This window comes from Plectropomus leopardus, chromosome 22 (assembly GCF_008729295.1).
Source record: "Plectropomus leopardus isolate mb chromosome 22, YSFRI_Pleo_2.0, whole genome shotgun sequence".
Lineage (NCBI taxonomy): Eukaryota > Metazoa > Chordata > Actinopteri > Perciformes > Serranidae > Plectropomus > Plectropomus leopardus.
Window position 1 is genome coordinate 21678556 of NC_056484.1, and position 23950 is coordinate 21702505.

The following is a 23950-nucleotide window of genomic DNA, read 5'->3' on the forward strand; positions in this document are numbered from 1 at the left end:
CACTTCAGTTTAGTACAAATCTATAAAGGAAACCTGCTTCCAGATGTGCCATGGGAATTTCAAAATAAAAGCAGATCTTAAAGGTAATGATACCAATTAATGATTTCTATTTGCATAATAATGTTATATCATTCAATCAATGTATCAACACAAATTGATATATCGTTACCCTTACTGTTTCATAGTATCTGACAGTGCATACAACACTAAATTGGGACTCTTGATTCCTTTTACCTTACATACTCTATTAAAAGCTTTTTGCTACATTCATTTATTCATTTATACAGTTGACAAGATTTTTGTTTTTATTAAATAAGAAGGATGGCAGCTTGTTTGACTACATGGTTGCACAAGTGGTTATCTGCATCACAACATTTTTCCTTTAGTGGAAGCAACTGCATTTGCTATGTTTCTCTAACTTAGTAGCAGTAACCAAATTAGGGTTATGACGAGGAAATTTCTGTCAAATTTTCTATGCCTGTAAAGTTTAAAATCAGCACCCCCAGAGGGTTCAGTTTAGGGTGTGACTGAGTGTACTACGATTAATCCAGGAAGTTTCTGTTGTGAGGACGAGGATCTATAAATACCTCCACTCCTCTGGGGTCGTAATTAAAATGAAGATGAAGAGACAGAGCATGTAGACAGTGATCTAATCACACAGCAGCCAATAGAAAAACCACAGCTCTTGAACCAGACTAACATGCTACGCTTACTCAACGCTATGTTTTCTTTCTGCCAGTGTTCACACACCCTGAGCAGGGCTGGTTGCTACCAAACAGAGCGGTAACTAAGACTCACAGACACCGCCGACGCTTTGTGATACCGATAGAACATCAGCAGGCGGGCTCAAACAGAAAAACACTATTTGCCAAGTTAGTATGAAATGATTTGTCATGATGGTACCGGAACACTGTAGTTATGACACAGAGGTAACAGGACAGCACTGTAGTTCAAAGGAACACCTCGATGAATGGTTATCAGTAGATCATCTGCATATTTATGTTTCTACTTCAGCAGATAACACAGAGTTTATAGGAAAATGACAGCAGAGAAGCTTTCATTTTCTCTTGGACAATTTCCGGGAATTTAAGTCAGGTCTCAGGTGATTCAAAAAACTATCTCCGTCATTACAAGGAAATTAATGTTGTGACATCTCATGGCACACACAGGGAGCGGGTCAAGCATTAGACACGTCGACATTTCGAGGACAGGATGAGTTTGACAGTTCCACGGTAGAGTGGGCTGATAATTCTGATGATATATATGTTTTCCGAGATTTGTGCCCATCCTTCCTGTATTCAGTGGACGTTATTACTTTAATACCTCTGGAAGTATGTGAGCAATACTTTCCATCTATGAGCAGGACTTGTTTATGAAAATACTGGATTTTACCAGATTTTTGCATCTGCATGCAGGTTTCCATTACAGATTTGCACAAAACAGCAAACAGCAACAACAACTGTTAAAACCACAGACAATAGCTGTATGGCGCTCTTGCAAAACATTATTTATTCTAACAATATCACACAAGCTTGTGTGAAATGGAACGGATCGGTACATTGTCGAAGTCAATGTCACTGGCACACACCGCCAGAGATAAAAGATGTAGCAAATCAACTCCGACCGGCTGTTTTAGAAAACTGATCGACATCAGGCATGAGAGACCTGCAAGATGTAATCTGGGCTTTAACGAGGGGTGTGCACAAGTGCTTTTATTCAATCTTTACAACAATTCCCCCAAAAAAGAAAGTAGGCATGCCTTATTGTATGGTACAAATCTTTGTCAAAACTTTCCATCTTGGGCGTGTAGATAATAAGCTTAGAGGTTGTTACTTTTGCATCCTGTAGCAGAGGGGATTTTGAAAACAAGTACATGCAAATAGTGAAAGGGAGGCCTAAATAGCCCGCCACACATTTACAGCCACAATCGAAATCCAGTGAGTCAGACTAATATAGTTAATATAAATGTCTTCAGGTTTTTAATAATTTGCTCAAACAAAATGACATTTGAAGTTACCTTGGACTCTAAGAAGTTGTGATGGAAAATAAATCAGCAGAATAATCAATGATAAAAGTAATTGTTATTTGCAGCCCTAATCTTAGCAAACTTATTAACATGTCAACAAAACTAAGACACTACAAAAAATGCTCTGAAGACCATTTCCAGCAACTCTGAATTTTACTGAACAACTCAATTTGGAGTCAGAACTTGAAAGCAGCAGCACATCAGCAGCCATATGGATTTCTACTATAAATGCCTCTGTAAAAGGAACAGAGTGTGCAGGAATAAGACAGCAAGTGCAAGTGGCTCAATTAGAAGAAAAAAAAAAGGTCAAAGCATAACACTGAGTGCTGCTCTGATATGAATCAAGGAGTGGCCCCCAGGACTCTCCACAGCACTGTAAAAGCTTTGTTTACTTAAATCAGAGCAACTGATCCAACTGGTTACAGAAGTCCAGGCTGTATGTCTCTGCTAATCCCTCTCATGTGGGCGCAGGACAAAAACAGCCTGCATGGAGACAGAATAGATGGAGTGAGGCGACACACTGACTCTGTGTACACCCCCAGCACGTGAGGAGTTTATACCCAAATATTTCAAAGAAGAGACACAGCAATTAAAAATTGTAAGCGTTGAGACACTTAATCATAATACAACGGTACGTATGATATCTTAGGAAATTCTACATAAAAGGGTTGATATCTAATGAATTAGTGCTGCTACCAGTTAGGTTTAGGAGAGAAATCGTGTTTTGGCATCGTCACGTTATTTTCTTAACATTAAGTAACGTGAGTTGGGTTTAGTAAAAGAATCATTGCTGGGCATTGTCATGTTACCTACTTAACATGAAGTTATGTACTTAATGTTAAGTTCTTTAGGTTAGGTAAATGTAAAATTGCAGCATTCTAGAAGGATGCTCCCAGGGCACAGGGACAATTGTTAAAGTCTCCTTTTGTCCTTAAAAGTAAAAAAAAATCAGGGGTAAAGGTTCCTCGTTGGATGATGTCATGTTACATACTCAACTTTTAGTTAAGCAGGTTAGGTTTAGGAGAAAAATCATGGTTGGGTGTCATCAAAATACATACTTCTTAATGAAAAGTTTAGTTAAGTAGTTTTGAACATACAGTAGACTTTTATTCAGATAATCTGCAGGGCTGGTACAATAGTGAAAAGTGCCTGAAGCTAACTGTGTTCAGTTATGATGAAATCATCCTACACTGGAATAGCACTGACAAGTCTTTGTGCATGTACTCTATGTGCACATTTAACACCCACACACCAAATGAGGTGTATTTTCCAACCCAGCCAGTCCCGCCTTTCAGTTACGCCAAAGCAGGTTCTTCACTTTCGAGATTTAACAGCAGACCTAGACGCTCCACCATACAAACACACTCTTTATCTAGATGTCTTTTGGTAATTAGTCATTTTGATGATATGCTCTGAATAAACAACCCTGGTTTCAAATTCAGTACAAGATCAGATATGGCCACCAGTTTAGTTATGCAACATGGTGTTCCTGTTGCTATCAGATGTTTCCTAACAACACAACATACAAAAGTAACAATGGACAAAGCTACAATGGATTTTAAATTTCACTACTTGTGCATAGGAAACCTTCAGAAATGACATTTTGGAGTTGCTTCACTCCATAATTAACAACACCAAGTATTACAGTTAACGTGATACAGAAAAATTGTCCCTCAATCTGCCATAAGTGATCCAATGCCTTATCTGCTGAGATCTTGTCAGACAGCCACTGTCGCCCAGTCACCCTCATATCAGCTCTTTGTAACTGTATTTTCTTTTGGTTTAAGTGTGAAACCAGTTTGTTTGTCCAGTTTGTTTTGTATCCTTACGTTTTGTTTGGTTTATGGCAAACAAAATGCAAAACCTGTTTGCTTACATAGTACAATGCAGTGTTTTGTAGCCTGCAGAAAGAAAAACAAAAACCACTGCTTGTAGTTGGAGCACACTGCAGTAAATTTGTTGGACTGCAGCACAGACCTCTGGCACGCATGCAGTCTGGATTGGAATGTACAAAAATTTGCGACGAAATAAAAATAATCCTGCGGTCTGTGCACCATGACTTATTTAGTTTGGCAGTACTGCCACTAAGCTGTGCCGCAACAAAGCTAATAAGTTATACTACACTGGTTAGCTTGTTGCCACTGGTGCTGCTTTGGCAACCGGTTGGGTCGTGTGAGAGCTAGCCAGCATCGCAGCTAATTAAGCATTAACCGCAACGTCCTCCCGCATCAGCAATCTGTGGGGAGACAGGAGGGTGGGCACAATGTTTCCATGGGAACACTGTTCAGCCACCATGGGTTTCAAAAGTGGATGTCCCCTAGGGTATTCTTTAATAACAAACTTTTTTTTCTCTTTAAATGATTGACGTGGAAAGTCCTGGTGTTTCTATAATCCTAAATTAAGCTGAGTGTCTCACAATGTGATTTACCTTAAAGTCGAAGCTGCAGAGGCTGACGGCGTCACCGTCATCCTTCTCTCTGCGTTTGCGTTTCTGTGGAGAGATGAGAAAGCAAGATGTTAGTGGGATGAGTCAACATGTGTCACTGGAACATGTTGATTGTATCAATAAACATTCATATGATGCAAAGTGGCGAGTTCTGTTGACCATAGATGCTTACACAAGTCAGGAAGTCTGGAATAAACACTCGATACCAAGTTTTTTTTTTGGTGTTTTAAGATTTGCCTCTAGTGGTCTATAGCAACACTATAGATTTTTTAACCTCTCTGCCAAACTTAAAATACAAATGAATTCAAATTGGGATTACAATCCTTACATTCTTGGAGTTCCATGCAGTAATTGGAGTACACATCCATGTCTGGATGCTAATATAGACCAACATGTAGAGCAATTTATGGCCACCCCATTCTCCACTTCTGGCCAATTATGATCATTGCCCCCTTAGCTCTATTGTAAAGCTACAAAAGACCTGCTGGAGGTCCTTCTGGGCACAGGAAAGGGTTAATTAAGCAATAGGACACTTTAACACCTGCATGTAGAGTGTCAGTCAGTCAGTTTAGTTAACAGGTGAGAACAGCAGTCTGGCCTGTTGAGACTGAGGAGCCCTGAGAAGCAGTGATGGCCTCTGGGACCCCTGGGGCTCTGTCACTGCGGTCCATTAACCATGGAGGCCAGACTGCTTCTGGCTGGACACACAGGACGTCAAGACCTGATTGACCAGCGAGGTGAGGAGGGCCAAAATGGACACATAATGGTCAGGGGTGGCTGCCGATGAATGACTGAGCTGTGTGTGTGTTTGTGTTAGAGAGGGGCATTTCCTCTGTGTGTGTGTGTGTTTGTTTTCCCACATCCGTAAAACCTGAGGACCTATAAGCTTGACAATTTCTGCTTTAAAGACCCCCCCGCATGCATTTCAGGTGGTGTTGTAACTGTTGGCCTTAAGATAGCAGTGAATTACATGGTTTGTTCAAAGCTGGTTGCATCTCAATAGGAGGCTGTCGACCGAGCTACCAATAACAAAAGATTGTGAAATTCACCTCACAGCAAACTTTCATTCAGTGTCCCAATTGAGCTCAGCAGAGAGCTTTCACTGATGGTTTTATAGCTAGATATTATATAGCAGGGATCAGTTATTGGCACTTTTTAAATGATAACACTCCGAATACAACTAGGAATACAAAATAGTGAAATGATGGGGATAGGGCGACAATGACGACAGCAAACTTTCTTTTTTTTTTTTTTTTTTTTAAATGTGTGCTTTTCTTTGTATCGTTCTGTGTCCCCTCTCTAAACTCTGAAGTTTTTGCAGATACATGAACGCAGCACAGTTATATTTTACCTCAGCAGCAGTTTGCAACTTGCAGGGTGAATAATTGATCTGTCGATCACTTATAAATCTACCAAACAGCGAGCAATAAAATAACCCTGGAGGTGTCTTTGTTGTCTTATAATCAATCAACAATCGATAAATCAGTCGTTGAGAATTTCACTTGAACATGTGAAATTTAATTGATTAACCGTTAGGTAATGCCATGCAGTCAAAGTATATGAAATATGTTGCTGTGAGCTTTGATTTAGGAAAAAAACCCACTTTGTATTCTTTGACATAAACAAAATAAGAAAGTCTCTATGTTTTCTATTTCAGATAACGATTAATTGATTTATTGTTCAATCATTAAATTTCCCAAAAATTGATTAAGGAAAGTGTTTGCAATATGTAACCCTAATGTGTGTGTGTGTATATATATATATGTGTGTGTGTGTTTTTTACGATATTTTTTTTCGAAATTGACATGTTTCTGTCAGGCGTATTTTATATTAGCAATTTCAAATGGTGCAATTTGAGGGTTAATGGGTTTCCGTTAACCCTCTGTATTTCAGAGAAGACGGCTAAATATGCAAATGGCTGCTAGATTTGCTTCACTCACCTGCCAAAAAAAATAAATAAATAACAAAGTAATCTACTGAGTGGCTGGTAGATTTTGGAATCCACTAGCCACAGTGGCAATAAAGTATTTCACTGCTGGAAATACAGTCCTTTTCTAAAACTGGGCTATCTATGCAGTAGAAAAAAACATAAATGTTTGAAATTGGTGCTACATAACCAAATAAAATGTCAAAAAAGGGCTGTGGCATTGGCTTTTGCTCATGTGGTAGATAACCTACAACCACTAATACACCATGAAATATAAATCCAGCCTGTCCAGCCTGTGAAGGTCAGCACAGCCTCTTATAGGTGAGCTTGTTGTTCTCTACCAGCTCTTTGCAGAACATACATATTTCACATTTCTGATTAGACATAATTTGTGTAGGATTTGTAACTGTGAGGAGAATAACATTCAGACTAGGTTATGAAAACATCGACTGAATCTTAAGAAAAGCCTGAACAGAGGTATTGGGTGAAGACCAGCAGGTCAGCTGAAGTCTGCAGCCCATTGTCCAGGAGGTGTGCGTGCTAATTGTGAACGCTCCTTCTAAGTTAAATATTGCTTTAAGCTCAGCTCTTACACATGAGATAAAAATGACACAGGAGTAATCTCTGTGCAAAAACAGACACGGCAGAAGGAAAAGGAGAAGAAAATTGGCCGTCCTCTTCCTGCCACCTTTGGAAATGCCTCCGTCAGCAGCTCACTGATAGAATAACACACTCCAAGCTGGGACTTGTTGAAAAGGTGGGCTGGGCTCAACGTAAATACCCTGACTCAACAAACACACCCCCCTCTGTGCTCATTACACACACACACACACACACACACACACACACACACACACACACACACACACACACTGAGGGCATAGAAACTGTTGTTACTCATCTGAGGAGAGACTGACAGATTTGTATGTTAAATAAAAAGAACGGTGATATACACAGACAACATAAACACAGCAGCCACAAACACTACAAACAAGTTTTAACACTCTCAGACAGACAATGAGAGGTTTTGGCTTTCTGTCTTTAGATACCAGCCTGATGATGGAGGCGCGTTCTTCTGTCTGCCACATTCAAACAATATTGCAGTTTCATATTACCATGACATCATGGGCTAAGTGTTCAAAGAAAAATCCATCCTTTGACCTGACGAGCTGCTCACTCTGACCCAGGTCTGGATGAAACAGGAGGCCAACCAGCCAAGAAATGTTTAATGCAGTTACAGTATGGTGGAAAGGAAGATAAGTATTTACTGTACAGAAATGGAAGGTGGAAGAAAAAAAGAGATAAAAATAAACACTAAAACAAAGAGAGTCATTTGCGTCTTCAAATCAAATACAAATTCACATCAAACACGTTTACTGTTCTATCCCACCTCAGTCACATGTAAATGACAGTAACGCCACGCCATGTATACTGGTCTGGTAACAGAGTATACATGCATCCAGACATCTACAACTACAACACATAGAACAGTGTTCAGACTGACATTCATATGGTGGTCCTGTTTACACCTGGTATCAACATATTTCCTAAGAGATCGCACCGCAACTGGGCAGCTTTAAGCACAGGTGTGAATGCTCCCAATGTGTCTTCAATGTAAATTCAATCAACGTAAAAACCGATCACAGTGAATTTTGTGACATTTCAATTCCAAGTCCACAACTTTTACTCAGATTTTACAGCAACTATTATAGTTTCCTGTAAGTTTCACCAGTCATAACAGTTTCCCAGACAATGTTACCAACCTGAACTGTTTCTGGTTGCAAAAATAAAGACAAGTACGCCACAAACGTCTCACATTCCCCAGCAGAATTTACCGCTAAACACTATGCAAGGCAATTCCCTGATCCCTTGTTCTGCACGAAGGATGGCGTAAACTGCACCATTGCACCATGTGCAATGTTGTAGTAGAACACAATACTGCACAATTGAGAAGTACTTTTCTGCTGAAAAACACACATGAAGAATAGCTGAAACACGTGGACAACAGACAAGACTAATTACCACGGTAAGTTAACTTGGTGTGGTATAAAAATCAAACAATGCATCTTAGATTTTGAATGAAATATTAAAAAAAAAAAAACTCTATCCCCTTCCATTTCAGCCTTTTCTTCTTCTTCTTCTTATTATTATTTATTAATTCATTTGTTTATTTTATTAATCAACTTTTATTTATTACCTTTAAGCACTTAATTTTGTTGTGATTTATTATCTCCGAAACAGGCTCGAAGTAAAGTTATTGTAAATCTTCTAGCTGCCAATAAATACAAAATAAATAAATAAATAAATACGAAAAAAAAAACCCAACATCATTTTGGCCATTTTTACTTACATCCACAATTCAATTGCAAAAAAATGCATAAACATTGCAACATGTTCAGCAATTTTTTAGAAAGCCTCAGTGAAATTAGGCATTTATGGCAGTAACTATCCCAAAAAAAGCCCACAAAAGGCTGGAAAGACAAAGATTTGGACAGCATTGACTGATCTGTGCATTGAACAACTAATTAATCGATTAATTACTTCCTACTCTGCTCTACTACTACTCTCTTCTTTAAACAAGGTGGCAAGGGAAAGTGGAGGTCTGCAGGTGAGACGTTATACATAATGCCTTTACGTGGGTGCAAAGTGCAGGTTCGAAACACGTGGATTTTGTCTCCATGAGATAAAAGTGATCAGATATGGTCACTGACTGCAGCATTACAACATACATTTATGACCCTCTGTCAAGACTGTAAAACATCACAGAGAGCTCATAAAAACAGGCAAAGTTTTCATTTTCCTCAACACATGTTATCAACTATTAAGAGGCATGAATCCAGGGCTCTGAACAGCTGCAATGCAGCATCAGAGTGTGATGTATCTGCAGAGGGTTGATACAGCTGTACCGGGTCCTCTCATTGACATGAATGAGTGTTAACTGGGGAGCAGCACACTGGATGCATTTATGTGTTATCAAAGGTTCACTAATATAAATCCCAGTCTCTGTGGAATGCTGAGGAATCTTCAGACAGTCGGCGGTTAAAGAAGTTGGTCTTAGTTTGAATATAAATTGCTGTTGATATGGGCAAGGCCTTCCCGCAATAATTATCAATGTTTGCATGAAAAAGCTTGACGCGACTCCGCAGCTGACAGACACATTAAATCACATCGTCTGATTAAAGCTGGTCTGGAATGCTTCTTATCAGACAGGCCACTCTTGAGGCTGACATCTCTGGCCGCCTGAACTTGCTGCCTGATGAGACAGAAAGCTCTGAATCTGACTATGCTGTTAATTACCTTCACATTCCACCAAACGCCAGTCTGGTTTGATCTTGGCACTGAATTGGAAATTTGACTCACATTCTTGGCGTGACAGAAAGCCCCTCAAGGCCTTGTACCTGATGTAGTCTGAGAAAATGCACCAAGCACCCAGGGAATGCTCGCCTGATTCCAAGATTTGCCTGAGGGCCAATGCACTCTACACCTATCTCTCCCCCAGCCAGGGAGTACAAAAAAAAAACACTTCAAAGCACAAAGACTTGGCTAAACTTGATTCAAAACCTTGGCAAAACCTTGAAGCTTAAAGTGGCAGGGTTGCGATAAGAAGGGCACCAAGACTAAGACACCTCCAGGATTCTTTTATTGCTCGCTGTTTGGTAGATTTATAAATGACGGGGGGAGTGAAGTGAAAGAGCGAGCTAACAAGGTCCACATGACTTCGGTGGATGAGCTAAGCGTGCCGTGTTTGCGAATCAAAGGCAGCAGGCTGGCATGAGATAAAGAGCTGTTGGCCTTCTCTCTCTTTCTAAACCTGCTTTTATTCCTTGTCCTCGGCCTTCAGATGAGCGATGGATTGCGTTTTGGGCAGCTGTAAACCCTGGAATGCCTCCGCTCTCGTCATGCTGCTCGCCGTCTAATCTGCTCATTCTTTTCTGGTTCTAATCAGCTCGTCTCATTTAAAGGCCGACTGTAAACCACGAGCAGGCCAGTCTGTTAGAGGCAGCGGCGGTTTGTAGGCCATTATGTTCCTTTGATAGGTGGGGGATAAGAAATTGGAGCAGGCTGGATTTCCTTTATCCAGCATTTGGTCTCTGGCTGCATGAACAGGCCTTGTTCAGCCACGAGGGAGCCACAAAAGAACAGTCATCACAGTCCCTCAGTGAGGTATTACATGGAGATATACACTCAGTGCTGGGAGCTGCCAAAGGGAAAAGCTGGCCTGGAATGTAGACCCAAGTTTATAGATTTCACTGCACTGATGGCACTCTGAAACTAAGGTACCAGGATTAAGGTGGGTGATTGCTGTGAGGGTTAAGTACAGAGGCTCCAGTGCCTGATTGAAATAAACCACTTAGGCTAAGGATGCCTTTAAATTTTCATCTAAACATGACTGAGAAAAACATGGGTTGCGTAAAATCACCATAATGATTTCCCTTAGTATCTATAGGCAAGTGTTTGCCTATAGATACTAAAGTATTTCCATGACATTGCTAGAAGGTCCTCAGTAACCATTTCAGAAAGTTTAAGGGACCCATACCAGTCTCTTTAAAGGTAAATAATTCGTGGAACATAAGAAATGGCTACATTTTTGGTGATTGAGGAGAAGGAGGAGATACCAAGACACATTTTTCGGGACAGAGAAAACAGACACTATGAGCAATGCACTGATTGTTAGAGCATTCAATGTCTATCTTCAAAATCTCTACAAAATTTAACTGGACCTTGGACACCAAACTACTGCATTATATTACGTATGTTACAGAGGTCGTCTGCTAAATTCGGCATCATGTTTGGCTCAGTAGAGTCTGAACCAGCAGCTTTGTAGCTAGCTAGCCAAATGTTACCATAGCTCTGTCTCATATATTAACAGTAACGGTATTGTTTTACTGAAACTATCCAGTTTGTGCTATCACATTCTCTTCATTACCTCATATGGATTGTATCACAGCAATATTTCTTGCACTGACTTTGTCCGTTCCTTATTGACAAATCTGCTTTTCCGTATGTTTGGGTTAAATTTCTTTAAGATTATGTGCTTGTGTTTTCTATATTCTTCAAGGACAACAACATCTTCTGTGCAGTTTGACTTTCCTTTACTTGTTGTGTTCTCTCTGATGTCCATTTTGGAGACACTTGAGAACACTGATAATACTGCTATTAAGTAGCATTGAAAGATGATGATATAATGAAGACATTATGACAGTTACAACCATGAAAGCCTTGCTGTAAATAGTCTAGGAGATAATATGCAACGCTCCAAAATAAACCCAACATTTTACAAAAATATTTTGCATGAGGGACAAACTTAAGTTTACAACTTTGGGTAGTTTATGCCACCGGGCACAGATCTTAAGCATCCCTGAGTGAAACAAGGCCAAGTGTTTGGATGGATACTCCTCTACACAAAACTATAACTCTCAAACTAGAGCTGCACTCACAGAATGCAGTATATATATCACAATAACTTGAAATGTCACAAAACGTATGCCAAGAACTCGGTAAATCTCCCATACTGCTACAGATGCTTCTTGTGCCAACCACCAGCGTTATATAACCTTTCTGTTGGGGCAATGACTATTTTTGACTTTTTCCTTAAGCATGCACAGCCACATGTTATCAGGCTGGATAACGTGACTGTGTAATGTCAAAGATGTTATTTTCATTTCTGTTTTTTTTCTCCTTTTGTTCTTGTTTAATTGTTTTTTTTCCTTTTTTGTACCCATCATACACTAATACACGTTATCAGCACACCCGTGCACACCCTGCACAAAGGCATGCATTCAAAGTACCCTCACCTGTAGTTATAAGATAATATGTCAGCCACACAGTTACATACTGTTGCATTTACATGTAAACATATGCATACTTGAACAAATGTAACAGTCTTGTTTACCTTGTTTGTGCAGCCCCAAACATCAGCATGTTTACCAACACATTAATGACCCTGAAAACTTGATTTTCAGTCTTATTTCTTTTTTATAACTAGAGATGTCAAAAACCAGTTCAAAGGATTTTAATGGATAAGTAACAATTAGAACACAGCAACTTAAAATCAGCTTTTTCTTCACTGCACCCTCACGTTGCAGCTAATGTGAAAATAATATTTGAATCAAGACCTTCAGTATTTGGATCACATAGCTAAAGGACAATAACGTGGGAGGCCAATACAAAGTCAATATCCATTTAAGTTTATGCTTTTTTTTAGAATATTTTCACCACTTTACCTTGCCATAAAACAGCCCTTACAGACGAGGCTTTGAAGTTGTTATATAAAAAAAAACCACCAGACTTCGATGAACTCCGCCAAATGGCCTAGTTGTTGGTCTACTGCTGCTTCCATCAGCTGTTTATAAGATAAAGGTGTGGAGTGTGACTTTTTTTTAAACAAAAAAACTGAATAATCATTAATTATCTCTCTCCTGAGCCAAAATTAAAAACACAGGTCACTTTTCAGTGATTAATTTTTTTTTAAGTTTATGCCTTACCCGTTTTGCAGCAACCCCCTTCCCCTTAAAAATAGCAAACAGTCCCTATCCCTAACCACCAAGGGAGGCGTGTAAAAAATGCAAAGGAGGTGTAAAGAAGGGACTTTATGATGTCCCTATAGCACCATCTCTGTGTAAAAAGGGCTTTTCAATCATGCTTCCTTGAAACTGTCTCACCCCACTCTCACAATCCTAAAAAACAACAACAAACACAGCCAATGATATATCAAAAAAGATACTCTTTTTGCACACATTTTGCCCTGGCATTGACATTATGACAAATTTTTGTTTTCAGCATAATGCATAACATGCTCACTGTGTAAAGAAGTAAATAAGACATTAGTCCTCTGGTCTGGATTGTTTATTGGGATTATGGTGGCTGAGGGCCAACAAGGAGCTGCCTTCTATCGCTGTGACAATGAGCAGGGCTACCGTTTCCGAGACTTTGTTGAAAACTCTGAGGCGAGATTTAAAGCCAAAACACATTGTTATGACGGGAAGCGGTGCTCAAGTTCACTCCCAATTTGCACGACAGGACAGAAGTCAGCCAAAAGCCAGCTTGAAGAAATGTGCAGACAGTGAATGTATATATGAAAAATGCATACCTCATGCAAGTACTGTAAACCTTATATAAAGTAAATAAAGACGGTATGTAATTGTCTTGCTGTGTGTCTTGGCTGTGGACCACCTTGCACATTTTCTTTCCTTCTTTCAGGTGGTGCTGACGGTCAGCACTCTGGTGTAGGTTATTACGATTAGTAATGAACTCGACATGTTTGTGTCTTGCATGTTGCCTAATGTGATCAGCCAACTTGAAAACGTGAGGCCTGTACTCACCAGACTGAAGTCCCATTGTGGTCCTGGGGTGAGGAAGGTAAAGGAGCTTCCTCTTCGCAGTGACCTGAACAACAAGAGATTAGGGCCACAATTAGAACAGAAATACAATGCATCCTCCGCCGCAAAAACCAACATCTACAGGGCCTGTTGTGCATGACGTGCTGCTGAGCGTGCAACCTTGTCCTGAGTGTTATTACAGAAGGTAATCCCTATAAACCCACTGCTGTGAACAAGCATGATTCAGAAGCAACCATGAAAATATTCAAGAAGCTCTGGATCAATTTAAACCAACATCTGAGTCCTCTCTGACCTAAAGTCCTGGTCAAAGAGTGAGTAAAGCCGATGACTTAGTGAGCTCAAAGCATTCAGATGGTGATAGGAGGGGAACTGTGACTCATGGAAGAGCAGGGTCCTGAGAAAACATTCACCTCCCGCAACCTACCACAGCTTTAGCATGGTGGAGACGCAGCGCTGTCCTCCAACTCAAACCATGACTGACAGATAAGGTCCCTCCCTGTCAGGGTAGTAAGGGGAGCATGACTGTCCTTAGACCTAAGACCCCTGTCAGATTTGAAGGAGGCGTTCTTTATCTAACACCTTCCTCCTGCCCAAAGATTTGGACATCGCCCAAATGTCTTTTTGTTGGGATTTTCTGGCTGGGGACAGCTTTGCCTTTTTTGGGACTCCACAGTGGGACTGTCCGGACTGAACACCCCCCCCGAAAGCAGCCATGCATGCTGTGAATACCTCTCATGTCAAACAACTTATCTTACCAACCTGTGTGATTATTTAAGTATTACAAGGTTGGGCCTGATAAGGCCACACTGAGGGCAATTACACAACACATCCCGCTCAGTGACTGGATGGTTACTCAGCAGGAAGAAACACATCAAAGCAGAGCTTAAGACCTGTCTTATACCAACATTTTGGATTTTTATTGAAGCACTATTTCATGCTGGAAAAATACTTAAAGTGAGAACTGGATTTCACGATTGCCGTACAAGGCTAAGTAACTGTGCAGCTTATGAAACTACATAAACTTTGACACAGACTGCAAAGAGGAGACTGTATCCTGTTACATAGCATTTATCTTTATGTTTTTTTGTAGATAAAAGCATAAGGCCTCAACCATTTTTTCATCCCTTGGAACCTAAGCAATTTGGCTTGATTTCTTTCAAAAACAAGGGAAGAGGGCAATGAGTGAAAGAAAATTAGCAAGAAAATAAAACATAAACAAACAACAACAAAAAAAACATACAAGAAAAATATCTGAAAATTGAACTAAAAAAAAGAAAAAAAGATGCAGAACAAAATTCTAATGAATTGCATTAGTTCTGTAACATAATTTTGATAATGAGCTTTAAATCGTTTTTTTCCCCTTTACATTTTCCCTAGCTTTAAATAATAAATTCTAAATCCACTTATTTCATACAATTTGTAGAACATTTCTCACCAAGTTGCATTCATTGCACTTTTTCCCCCCATATTTTTTAATCAATTTCCTCAGGATTCAAAGTTTAATCTGATTAAGGTCTCAGAACTGTCATTTTGTTTGCTTAACCCTTTGAAACTTGAGCAAAATGGCTTGATATTTGGGAAGAGGGTAACCAGCAACATAACAAGAAATTGCCCAAAATTACCAAAAAAATAAAAGTTTTTCAAAAAAAGAGGGTGGGGGCAACCTTAAGAAAGTGCTACTTTTTGGGGTTTTTTTCAACTTTTTTTCTGTAACATAATTTCAAATACATAATAAAGAGTCTTTGTCTCATTTTTTGATCATATCCAATTATCATTCAATTCTTGTCATAATTAGCATATGACTTCCTTAGTCATGGCCAAAAATACATTTTGTGTGGTCACAGTGAACTTTGGCCACCAAATTCTAATAAGTTCATTGTTGAGTTTGCGCCAAATTTGGAGAAATTCTCTCATAAAATAGCACGTTCACAAGAATGTGATGGACATTCAAGGAAAAAAAAAACACGACTATTACTTGCACGGAGGTATAAAAATATGAAGAAAAGCTACATTTCTAATAAATGTAGAAGCCCCAATTGAACTAATATGAAAAAGCAAGCAAAAGATGAAATGTTGAGACATTTTGGAGTATGTTTAGGGGAACTATCATGCAACAATAGTGCATCACACTCAGCACACATGACTATAGGATGAATCAAAACCTCCTACGTTGTTCAGCTTTCATAATCCAGTCTTGCACATGCTCTTACATGGTGTCTGAACAATAATATTGAAGACACATGTCATGGGGCTGCCTTAGAAGGAGGGACCCAAAAAGGCACCAGCATCCAGAGAATGTGGGGCTGCTCAGAAACACTTGTTCTGCGTGTGTGTCCGGCAAGTGCTGCTCGTAAGGCTGAGTCATTCCAGTTATACCGTCGCTCTGCTAGTGTTGCTCCAGTTGGCCTTTATCCAGTGACACAGACAACTGTCCATCTATAGTCAGCACAGCTGCGCCCTTTCTCTCTGCCCTGACACCCCAGGACAGCAGGTAGGGGCTTGTGCAGAAATGATAAGTTGATTTATTTATTAGTCAGATATTAACTGGCAACTGTCTTAATAAGTGATTCATTTTTTAAGACACTTTCCGAGAACAAAATTGAAACATTCTTTGGTTTCACCCTGTCAGATGTGAGGATTTACTGCATATCCCTTTTGATATTATGTAAACTGAATACTGTTGGTCAGGTCAAACAAGACATCTGAAGAGATCGCATTGGACTCTGGGGTTCTTTTGTTACATTTACAGACACACTAAATTGACAACGTACTGGTCAGATTAACTTATAAAGAAAATAATTTGTTCCAGTTGGGAAAATCATGTGAAATCTTTTAACGTAAGGCAGATTTCTACACCAGCATTCTGAACACCGTGTCTACTTTTCTTTAGATAAACTGAGGTGTTAATTAATCTGATTTTACTGATTAAAACAAAACTACTCAGTTATTTCCCCACACATTCATCTATATGTGGTGGACTGATACGATTAAACATCTGCCAACACAAAGAGATTTTCTGTTTTTGGAGCTTTGTCAAAGCGCAGCACATACCCTGGACACAGATGAAGCAACATAACGTCAGGTGCATTAACAGTGAAACTTAATCGTTCATTCTGCTGGACCTAAAAGTTTGCATTCACTTACAGCAGCTGCTCTTCTCATCCACTGCTCTGATCCTAGCAGATCAGCTCTGATCAGCAACTGATCAATTATCCACCCCATGAGTGACTTTGGAGAGTTGTGGTTGGCATTTTGGGCTATCACTAATACAATATAAATTAATAATGTATTAAACTGATTGTGTTAATTGAATATGAAAATAGCTGTTAGTTGTAGCCATATACTGATGTAACATGATACTTATGTTTTGCAACAGCCTTTGAGATGCACAGAATATTGCTCCAATATGTCTACGATTAAAACAATGCTGATAAAAATCATGAGAAGCAGTGCTCTATTTAGACATTATCCATACGGACATTATGACTCATTAATTTGCAGCTTCATTAAAAACTTTTATGTATTTTATTATTTTTCACTTTATATTGTTTACTTTGTTTGGCAACATTTATATCTGACTTTATGCTCTTTTATTGCTGTTGGTTTTTGTAAGGTGACCTTGAGTGTCATAAATAAAATACATTATTGTTATTACTGTTTACCTAAACTTTGCAGTTTGAAGGCATTGTCTAGAGAACTCTTTGCAAGATGATATGCTAACATTTTAAAAAACTAAATATGATGCTGAATAACTCTAAACTCTACTCAGATACTCTATTAAATATGTAGACTCTTTAAAGTTAGTGGTACCAACCCTAGTATTGATTAATGATTGGCCAATTAATCAGTTGGCAGCCCAACCCTCCTATCAGAACCCCCGCCAAGTGATATAGATAGATCGAATATCTTTTTTTTTTTTAACCAAATACCTCATTATCAATAAAGTAACAATACTGTTGGGTAAACTTTTGACACTTTCACAAAATATTTACACAATGAAATTGCTTATAAAAACTAATCTTCAGTTAAGGTGGATATAATGATGAATTGGGTAAAAAAAGCAAATAATAAAACTGCTAGAACAGTCTGGTGAGTTCATAAAATTACATCACTTTACTGTCATGCAGTAAACCAGTAAAAGACAACACTTACAATGTCATGACATCCACAATCTAAGACAAAATCTCATGTCATGATATTGATATAATATCAAAATGTTTCCCAGCCCTAATTAAATTCACTCATTTTAAATAAAAAATAAATATATAGATATTAAGAAAAAAAACTGAGGTTAAAATTTTGCCTCTTTAACATGTGTTGTTCAAGTACTGTAATGTTGTGGTGTTGCTTAAGGATAAGCAAACAGAGACGATGCAGACAATAATAGTGTTAAATAAATGTTAATTCAATCTGCCAACTTTGCATCTCATGTGTTTTTGTTATTAAATTGTTGTATTTTATCAGAAAAGACAAAAACAAAACAAAACCTGGACCATCAGCTGCCCTGCTATCTAAATATCAGCATGGGCTATTGAAAAAGCCCATATCGGTCAACCAGTCATAACAATGCTCATCTTTACACAATAAAACAGACATGTATGGCTGACGGGACGATAAAATGAAAAGGGGAGAAAATCTGAGCAGACAGGTTTTGTGGAGCTCAGTGGGTTGAACAGAGCACCAACACACTCTAATGAACTAAGTTAAGTTCCTGTTGGGACCACCCATGCTGTAATGTGTGCACTGATGCTACTGTAAGGTGTTTGGGATAAACAGCATGTGGTGTAGAACAACAATAGCTAAAGAGAGCAGAAAAATGAGAAGCTCCCTGGGTGTCCTTGAGGCAAGTCAGGGGTCAGAGGTCACCACAGGTGTTGTTCAGACTTAACTGTCAAAGTGCTGATTTAACTTTACACTCCTGTCCAGGGCAGTTTGTCCTGTTGGAGTGTCCTCACCCACCCAGCTGACTACTTGATGATGTATAGATAAAAGTAAACCTTATGACATAACTATACTGTCCCCGCCATGTGGCTTTGACGCTTAATAGTGGTCATTTACACTTGCAATGCTATTACACACACCTAGTCTCAAACATCAAATGACCAACTAGAATATTCAAAATTGTGAAAAATTAGCTCATATACTGGCCTGGCTGATTCATCAGTCTAGCTCTAGTCTAAAAACGTGGTAGTTTCATTTGTCTAAGAAAATGCAAAGTATATGGTCAAAAGCAATGATCATTATTTCTGGTATGACCAAAAATAAATAAATAATTTTATTTCATAAACATATGACCTAGTTCCAAGTCTCAGTCTCATGTCTGAGTCTCCTGGGAAAATCAAGAGGGTTGGTAAGTATGACTAAAACACTCAGTCTATTTACGTGGACATGAATTTATGATTGTTGTTTTTGTTTTGTTTTTATTGTGGTATCCTGTTTATGTAATATGTAAATGTGCAAATATGAGTTACCCGATTTCTCTGTTCTCATGTAAACACCATATTCTGAATATGATCATAGTCATCATAAGCCTCATAAACAGATTAGGTGTCAGCCAACATTGTTTTTTTCAGGGCTGTTACCAATTATAAGCAGTTAATGAGATTGATAAGTGATATTTGGAAGCGATATGCATTTACAATAAAAATTATGTTGAAATTTCAGTTGAAATTTAGAATTTGGCATATAATAAACTCTGACACAAAACTTTGTTTAAATGCCTTAAGTAAATGCTTAATAAAAAACTGAAACTTTTGACAACATATAAAGTTCCCCGCAACTTTTTTTTATTATAAAGTTCAGTGGAAATTTAAATAAGTCACACTCTCTTCGGAACACTTTGGTCCATCATTCCTTAAAGCACACAATACCTCTGTGGAAATCATCCATTAAGCTAACTCTAGCTAAAGTTAAGATATTAAATGACATCCAATTAAAGCGTCACTGACTCATGATGACACTAACGCAGGATGCGGTGGAGCTGAGAGAGAAGCAGACAGTAAAGCAGAGGCTTCTCAGGAATGGGCATGGCTTTCAGCAGAGCAGACAGTCATTGTGGCATTGGCTCAGGGAGCAGGACGGGGCTACACCCACTATCTGACAACTGTTATATCATCAGGCTTTCCGCCAAGGCTGATTTCTCACAGTGGTGTAGAAAGACATGCAGGGAATCTCACGGTGGCGAGAGCCTGCAGCAATTAAACATAGCTGCTCACCTACTCATCTACTTAATGTCTCACTGCTTAATCTAAACAACAGTTGTAGAGCGAGCGATGTTGGAGTAGATGAGGATATTTGTGATAAAAGAGTGTGAGGACGTAAGCTTATTAACAACTGATCACAAGTTTGAAAAACCAAACAAACTGGGAGTTGCATTCGTATTGGTGTCCTGTCAAAACAATTGAAAATGATCCAGACAGTCCTGGAAACAGATGCGTATCAGATGCCAAAACATGGCGCAGCATTTTATAACACCATAAGACAAGATTTTACAATTCTAGAAAGTTACGCTATAATGCAGTGTGTAGGCTGTTGCCCATAGGCTGCATAAAAAACTGGACCACTGTGACAGCAACTATTGATTTAAGGACTTATGTTGTTTTGTTTTTTTTTTTAGCTTTGAGTTAGGCAGTTCCGCTGTCGCCATCTTGGATTTTTGTAAACAGGAAGTGACCAAATTTGGACAAGAGGCTGGCGATGTGGGGGAGCGAGGGGTGGATCTGACTCATAGAATGAGGTGACACCTTGCAGACATCCTGTAATTTCAATCGGCCATGCCCTTCATTATGCATAACTTTAAGCCTTCACAAAGTTTGGTGAGTTGCCATGAATCAAGGAAGTAAAAAGGTCTTGACGTCAGTAACTGCGTTTGAAATTTTGCATTGGAGCCAGAGTTTGGTGACAGTTTTACTGGAGTCAATAGGCACGTTTTCACTGCAGGAACTCGGGGTAGTTTTATGGGATCTCGCTCGTTGGTGCGTATCTCCACTGTAGGAACCGCCCCAGTAGGACAACTTTCAAGAGCTTTTACGGAGGTGAAACAAGCAGTGTGGCCCAGATACACTGCTGGGTTGGACGTCAACAAAACAAGCGCCATTTTTAACGCTGTGTTCATGTGATTTCAGAATAATCGGAATGAAAACTTTCCCACGGGGAAAATTCACATGAACAGCCTCTTAAATAAACTTTAGTTATATCGCTTTTCTTAAAAAGGTTACAAATAAAAACAAGGTAGCAATAAAACAACAATAAAATAAAATGCAAATGTCAGCATAAAATGCAGAAACTCAGATAATTCATAACACAAATCCCTGACTTGACATGACATCATAAATGCATTAACATGGCAGGCAAAAGTCAATGTTTGGTTAATGGTAAGATGGATTCTTAAAACGAAAAAAAATCTATATCAGCGCTTTAGCACCATTGCAACTTTGATATCTATCCATACTAACACCTTTTAACAGAAACAGAGGCCTACATCTACAGATAATTATCAGCCCGCAACTCAAACCCCACAAACTGCTGCAGATGAAAAAAGAATTCACGACTAGTTACGCCTGCACTGCGTTCAAGAGATCAAAAACATCAGAATTTAAAGAGGCGACATTGATTTTTTTTTTTTTTAAAAAAAGGGACACACACAGACTCAAGCTCTGACATTGGCCTAACTGTTGGTGAAGATCATGGCACAGCCAGTGTGTATGTCAACAGTCTGAATCCTTTCAAAGTTCCTTTGAGAGAGAAACCAAATCCCTGCTGACACTCAGACGTGTCAGTTACTTGTAGACGGATGAACAACAACAAATATAACTTCTCCAAAAAGAATCAGAGCTCTTGCTGATAGCACAAGCTATTTGGTTTGGTTTTATGACCTATTTTGTTTGCAGTGTGCAGCACAGGTGAAGACATCTCAGCCAATTATCAGGTCAGAAAAGCATATTTCAACATTAAATGAGTGACTGGAGGTATCCAATGTCATGTTTCCCATAAGATGAGCATTCTGAAAGCTGAAGTCTCTGTGTGTAACTTATTCATGAATACCTGATTGATATTCGTCACTGTTGTCAGCCAGGGGACAAAGGTTTTTTCTCTCTGTTACCACTCTTATGTGTCGAGGGAAGAGCAGCTCATGAGTCAGTGGATTAACATCTCGGCTAACCCTGCCCTTGTTTGTTAAAGCTGATTTTGAAACTGAAGTACCCGCCGCCGACCCACCTGCACCCGCATGTCCACCTGCACCTCGATTCTATAGAAAACACATCACCCAACAGGTTGCATATACTGAAGTGTTACTAGAAGTTAATTTTCTTTGTGAAACATTCCTGTTTTTATGAGGCACAAACTCTACCCAAAGAACATTTAAACACCTCCGCTCCGCCCAGTCAACGTGCTGTTTTGACCATAATGCTTTACATGGACAATGAACTCACAATGCCGAGTTCACTTCAAACCAACCTTGTTTATTTCCGTTAGTTGAAGTCTACACGTGCTTGGCAACTCACAAAAAAATAAAAATCCACTGCCAGTCTGCTATTTAATGCCAATCTCACTTGGGAAATCAAACTCTATTTTCTCTCACTCAGTCCTCATGCTTTTTTTCCATAAACCTTGTTATGGGGGTCAAATATCGGGTGCTGTTTTTCCATGTTTGTCTGCAGAGCCAGTTGGGCACAGGGCAGGGCTTGGCCACTTTGGCACACAACATGGAAAGCCTTTGAAAAGAGGCCAACATAAACTCTCGCAGGGGTTTATTATCCCAAAACGCACTACTATTATTGTAAGTTAGTCTGAGAACTTTGATAAATCTCATTGTATTGATACAAATGAGCTCTGGAACTTTTACTTTTTAAGTAGCGGTCACATTTATGGCCAATAAATTTAAGAGCACAGTGCTTGGGTTTCTTGGATGCACAATAACATCATCTCTGAAGTTATACACAGAGTTCACCTAACAATGAACTGGCAATATAATGCCAGGTCAGTATGAGGTTTCTGGTTTCTGTAATCCATCCTTCCATCCATATTATTCAAGGTGTCCACAGATATCAGACAGTTAAATGTAATGCTTTTTTAGAACTTTTCAAGATGATTTTTAAACAAATTTAGTAGTTTTAAGCAGTTTTTCCCGGTACTTTTCGGGTTTCTCTTTTTGTAGTACTTTTTTAAAATATTCTTTTTTTAAAATTGATTTTCAGTTAATATTCTTGTTGTTGTTGTTGTTGTTGTCGTTTTTTCATTAATTTTGTGCTATTTTGGGGGTCAGTTCTTCCCAAGTTGCTTGCCTTTTTTCCATGTTTTTCGAAAGAAATCGTACCTATTTGCTCTGGTTTCAAAGCATTAAGCTACAGTACCTCAAATAAAAAGGAAAAAAAAATAAAAAGGCCACAATGGTCAGGCCTCTCTTCTCTGTACCTGAGGGGCGCCATTAATGGCAATTTGCTGCCATCTTGTGGCGTTTTGACGCAATGAAAATATCAGAACTCCGTTTAAAACACTATGTTAAACACATTTAGAGGATCTGGTAGTTTGCTAGAATAAGTATTTAAACTCATTTGGCTGATTCCGAGTTTAAAACTATTCGTTTCACCGCCAAGTAACGTTAATGCATCGTCATTCCGTACTGCTACCGTGGCTAAAGTGTGCTAGCCAGTTAGCTAAACTGTGGATGTTGTCCCGGGCTAAAAGCTGAGTCTGGCTCGGCAGAGACGGTTTTACTGGTATTTTGTGGGTTTTGTGACTGCTTTGGTGAGTTAAGTTCAGGACAGAAAACATGGACTCACCGTCTCAGTCTGCCGTTGCTGTTCTCGAGAGGTAAGTCTTCTTCTTCAGCTGAAAACTTTCTCTTTAGGTTCCTGAAACTCGGTTGTCTTTTCGGTTTCTCTGAAGTTGAAATGGGAGCTTGAACTTCATCGCTTTCACCCATTTGAAATGTCATAAACACTACGTGCTGCTGAAGGGGTTAAACACAATAATTACAATAAATCTTACTACAATAGCACGGGGGCTCGTGACTGTTTTTGAATATGGCGGACATCCAAAAGACGACCAATGAGAGGAGAACAGAGGGAGCCGTTGCTAGGATACTACGCTAAAGGGGCGGGGCCAGAGAGTTCAAAGTGCTGCAGGGACGGTGGTGACTGATAACGCCATTTATTTAACCCCTAGGGACTGTTTGGAGCATTTTACGCTTTTCATTCTTTATTTTTTCG

General features: G+C 39.2%; 1 protein-coding gene across 1 annotated transcript in view; it reads right to left on the bottom strand.

Moving 5' to 3' along the window:
- Positions 1–23750, bottom strand: part of net1 (neuroepithelial cell transforming 1) — a 35562-nt gene extending 11812 nt beyond the window's left edge. The window contains exons 1-3 of the mRNA XM_042511361.1: positions 23522–23750; positions 13722–13785; positions 4455–4517 (exon numbers count right to left, since the gene is read on the bottom strand). Of these exons, the coding sequence (XP_042367295.1) occupies positions 4455–4517; positions 13722–13785; positions 23522–23676 (282 nt within the window). The 5' untranslated portion in view covers positions 23677–23750. The remainder of the gene's footprint in view (positions 1–4454; positions 4518–13721; positions 13786–23521) is intronic.
- Positions 23751–23950: the final 200 nt, after the last annotated feature.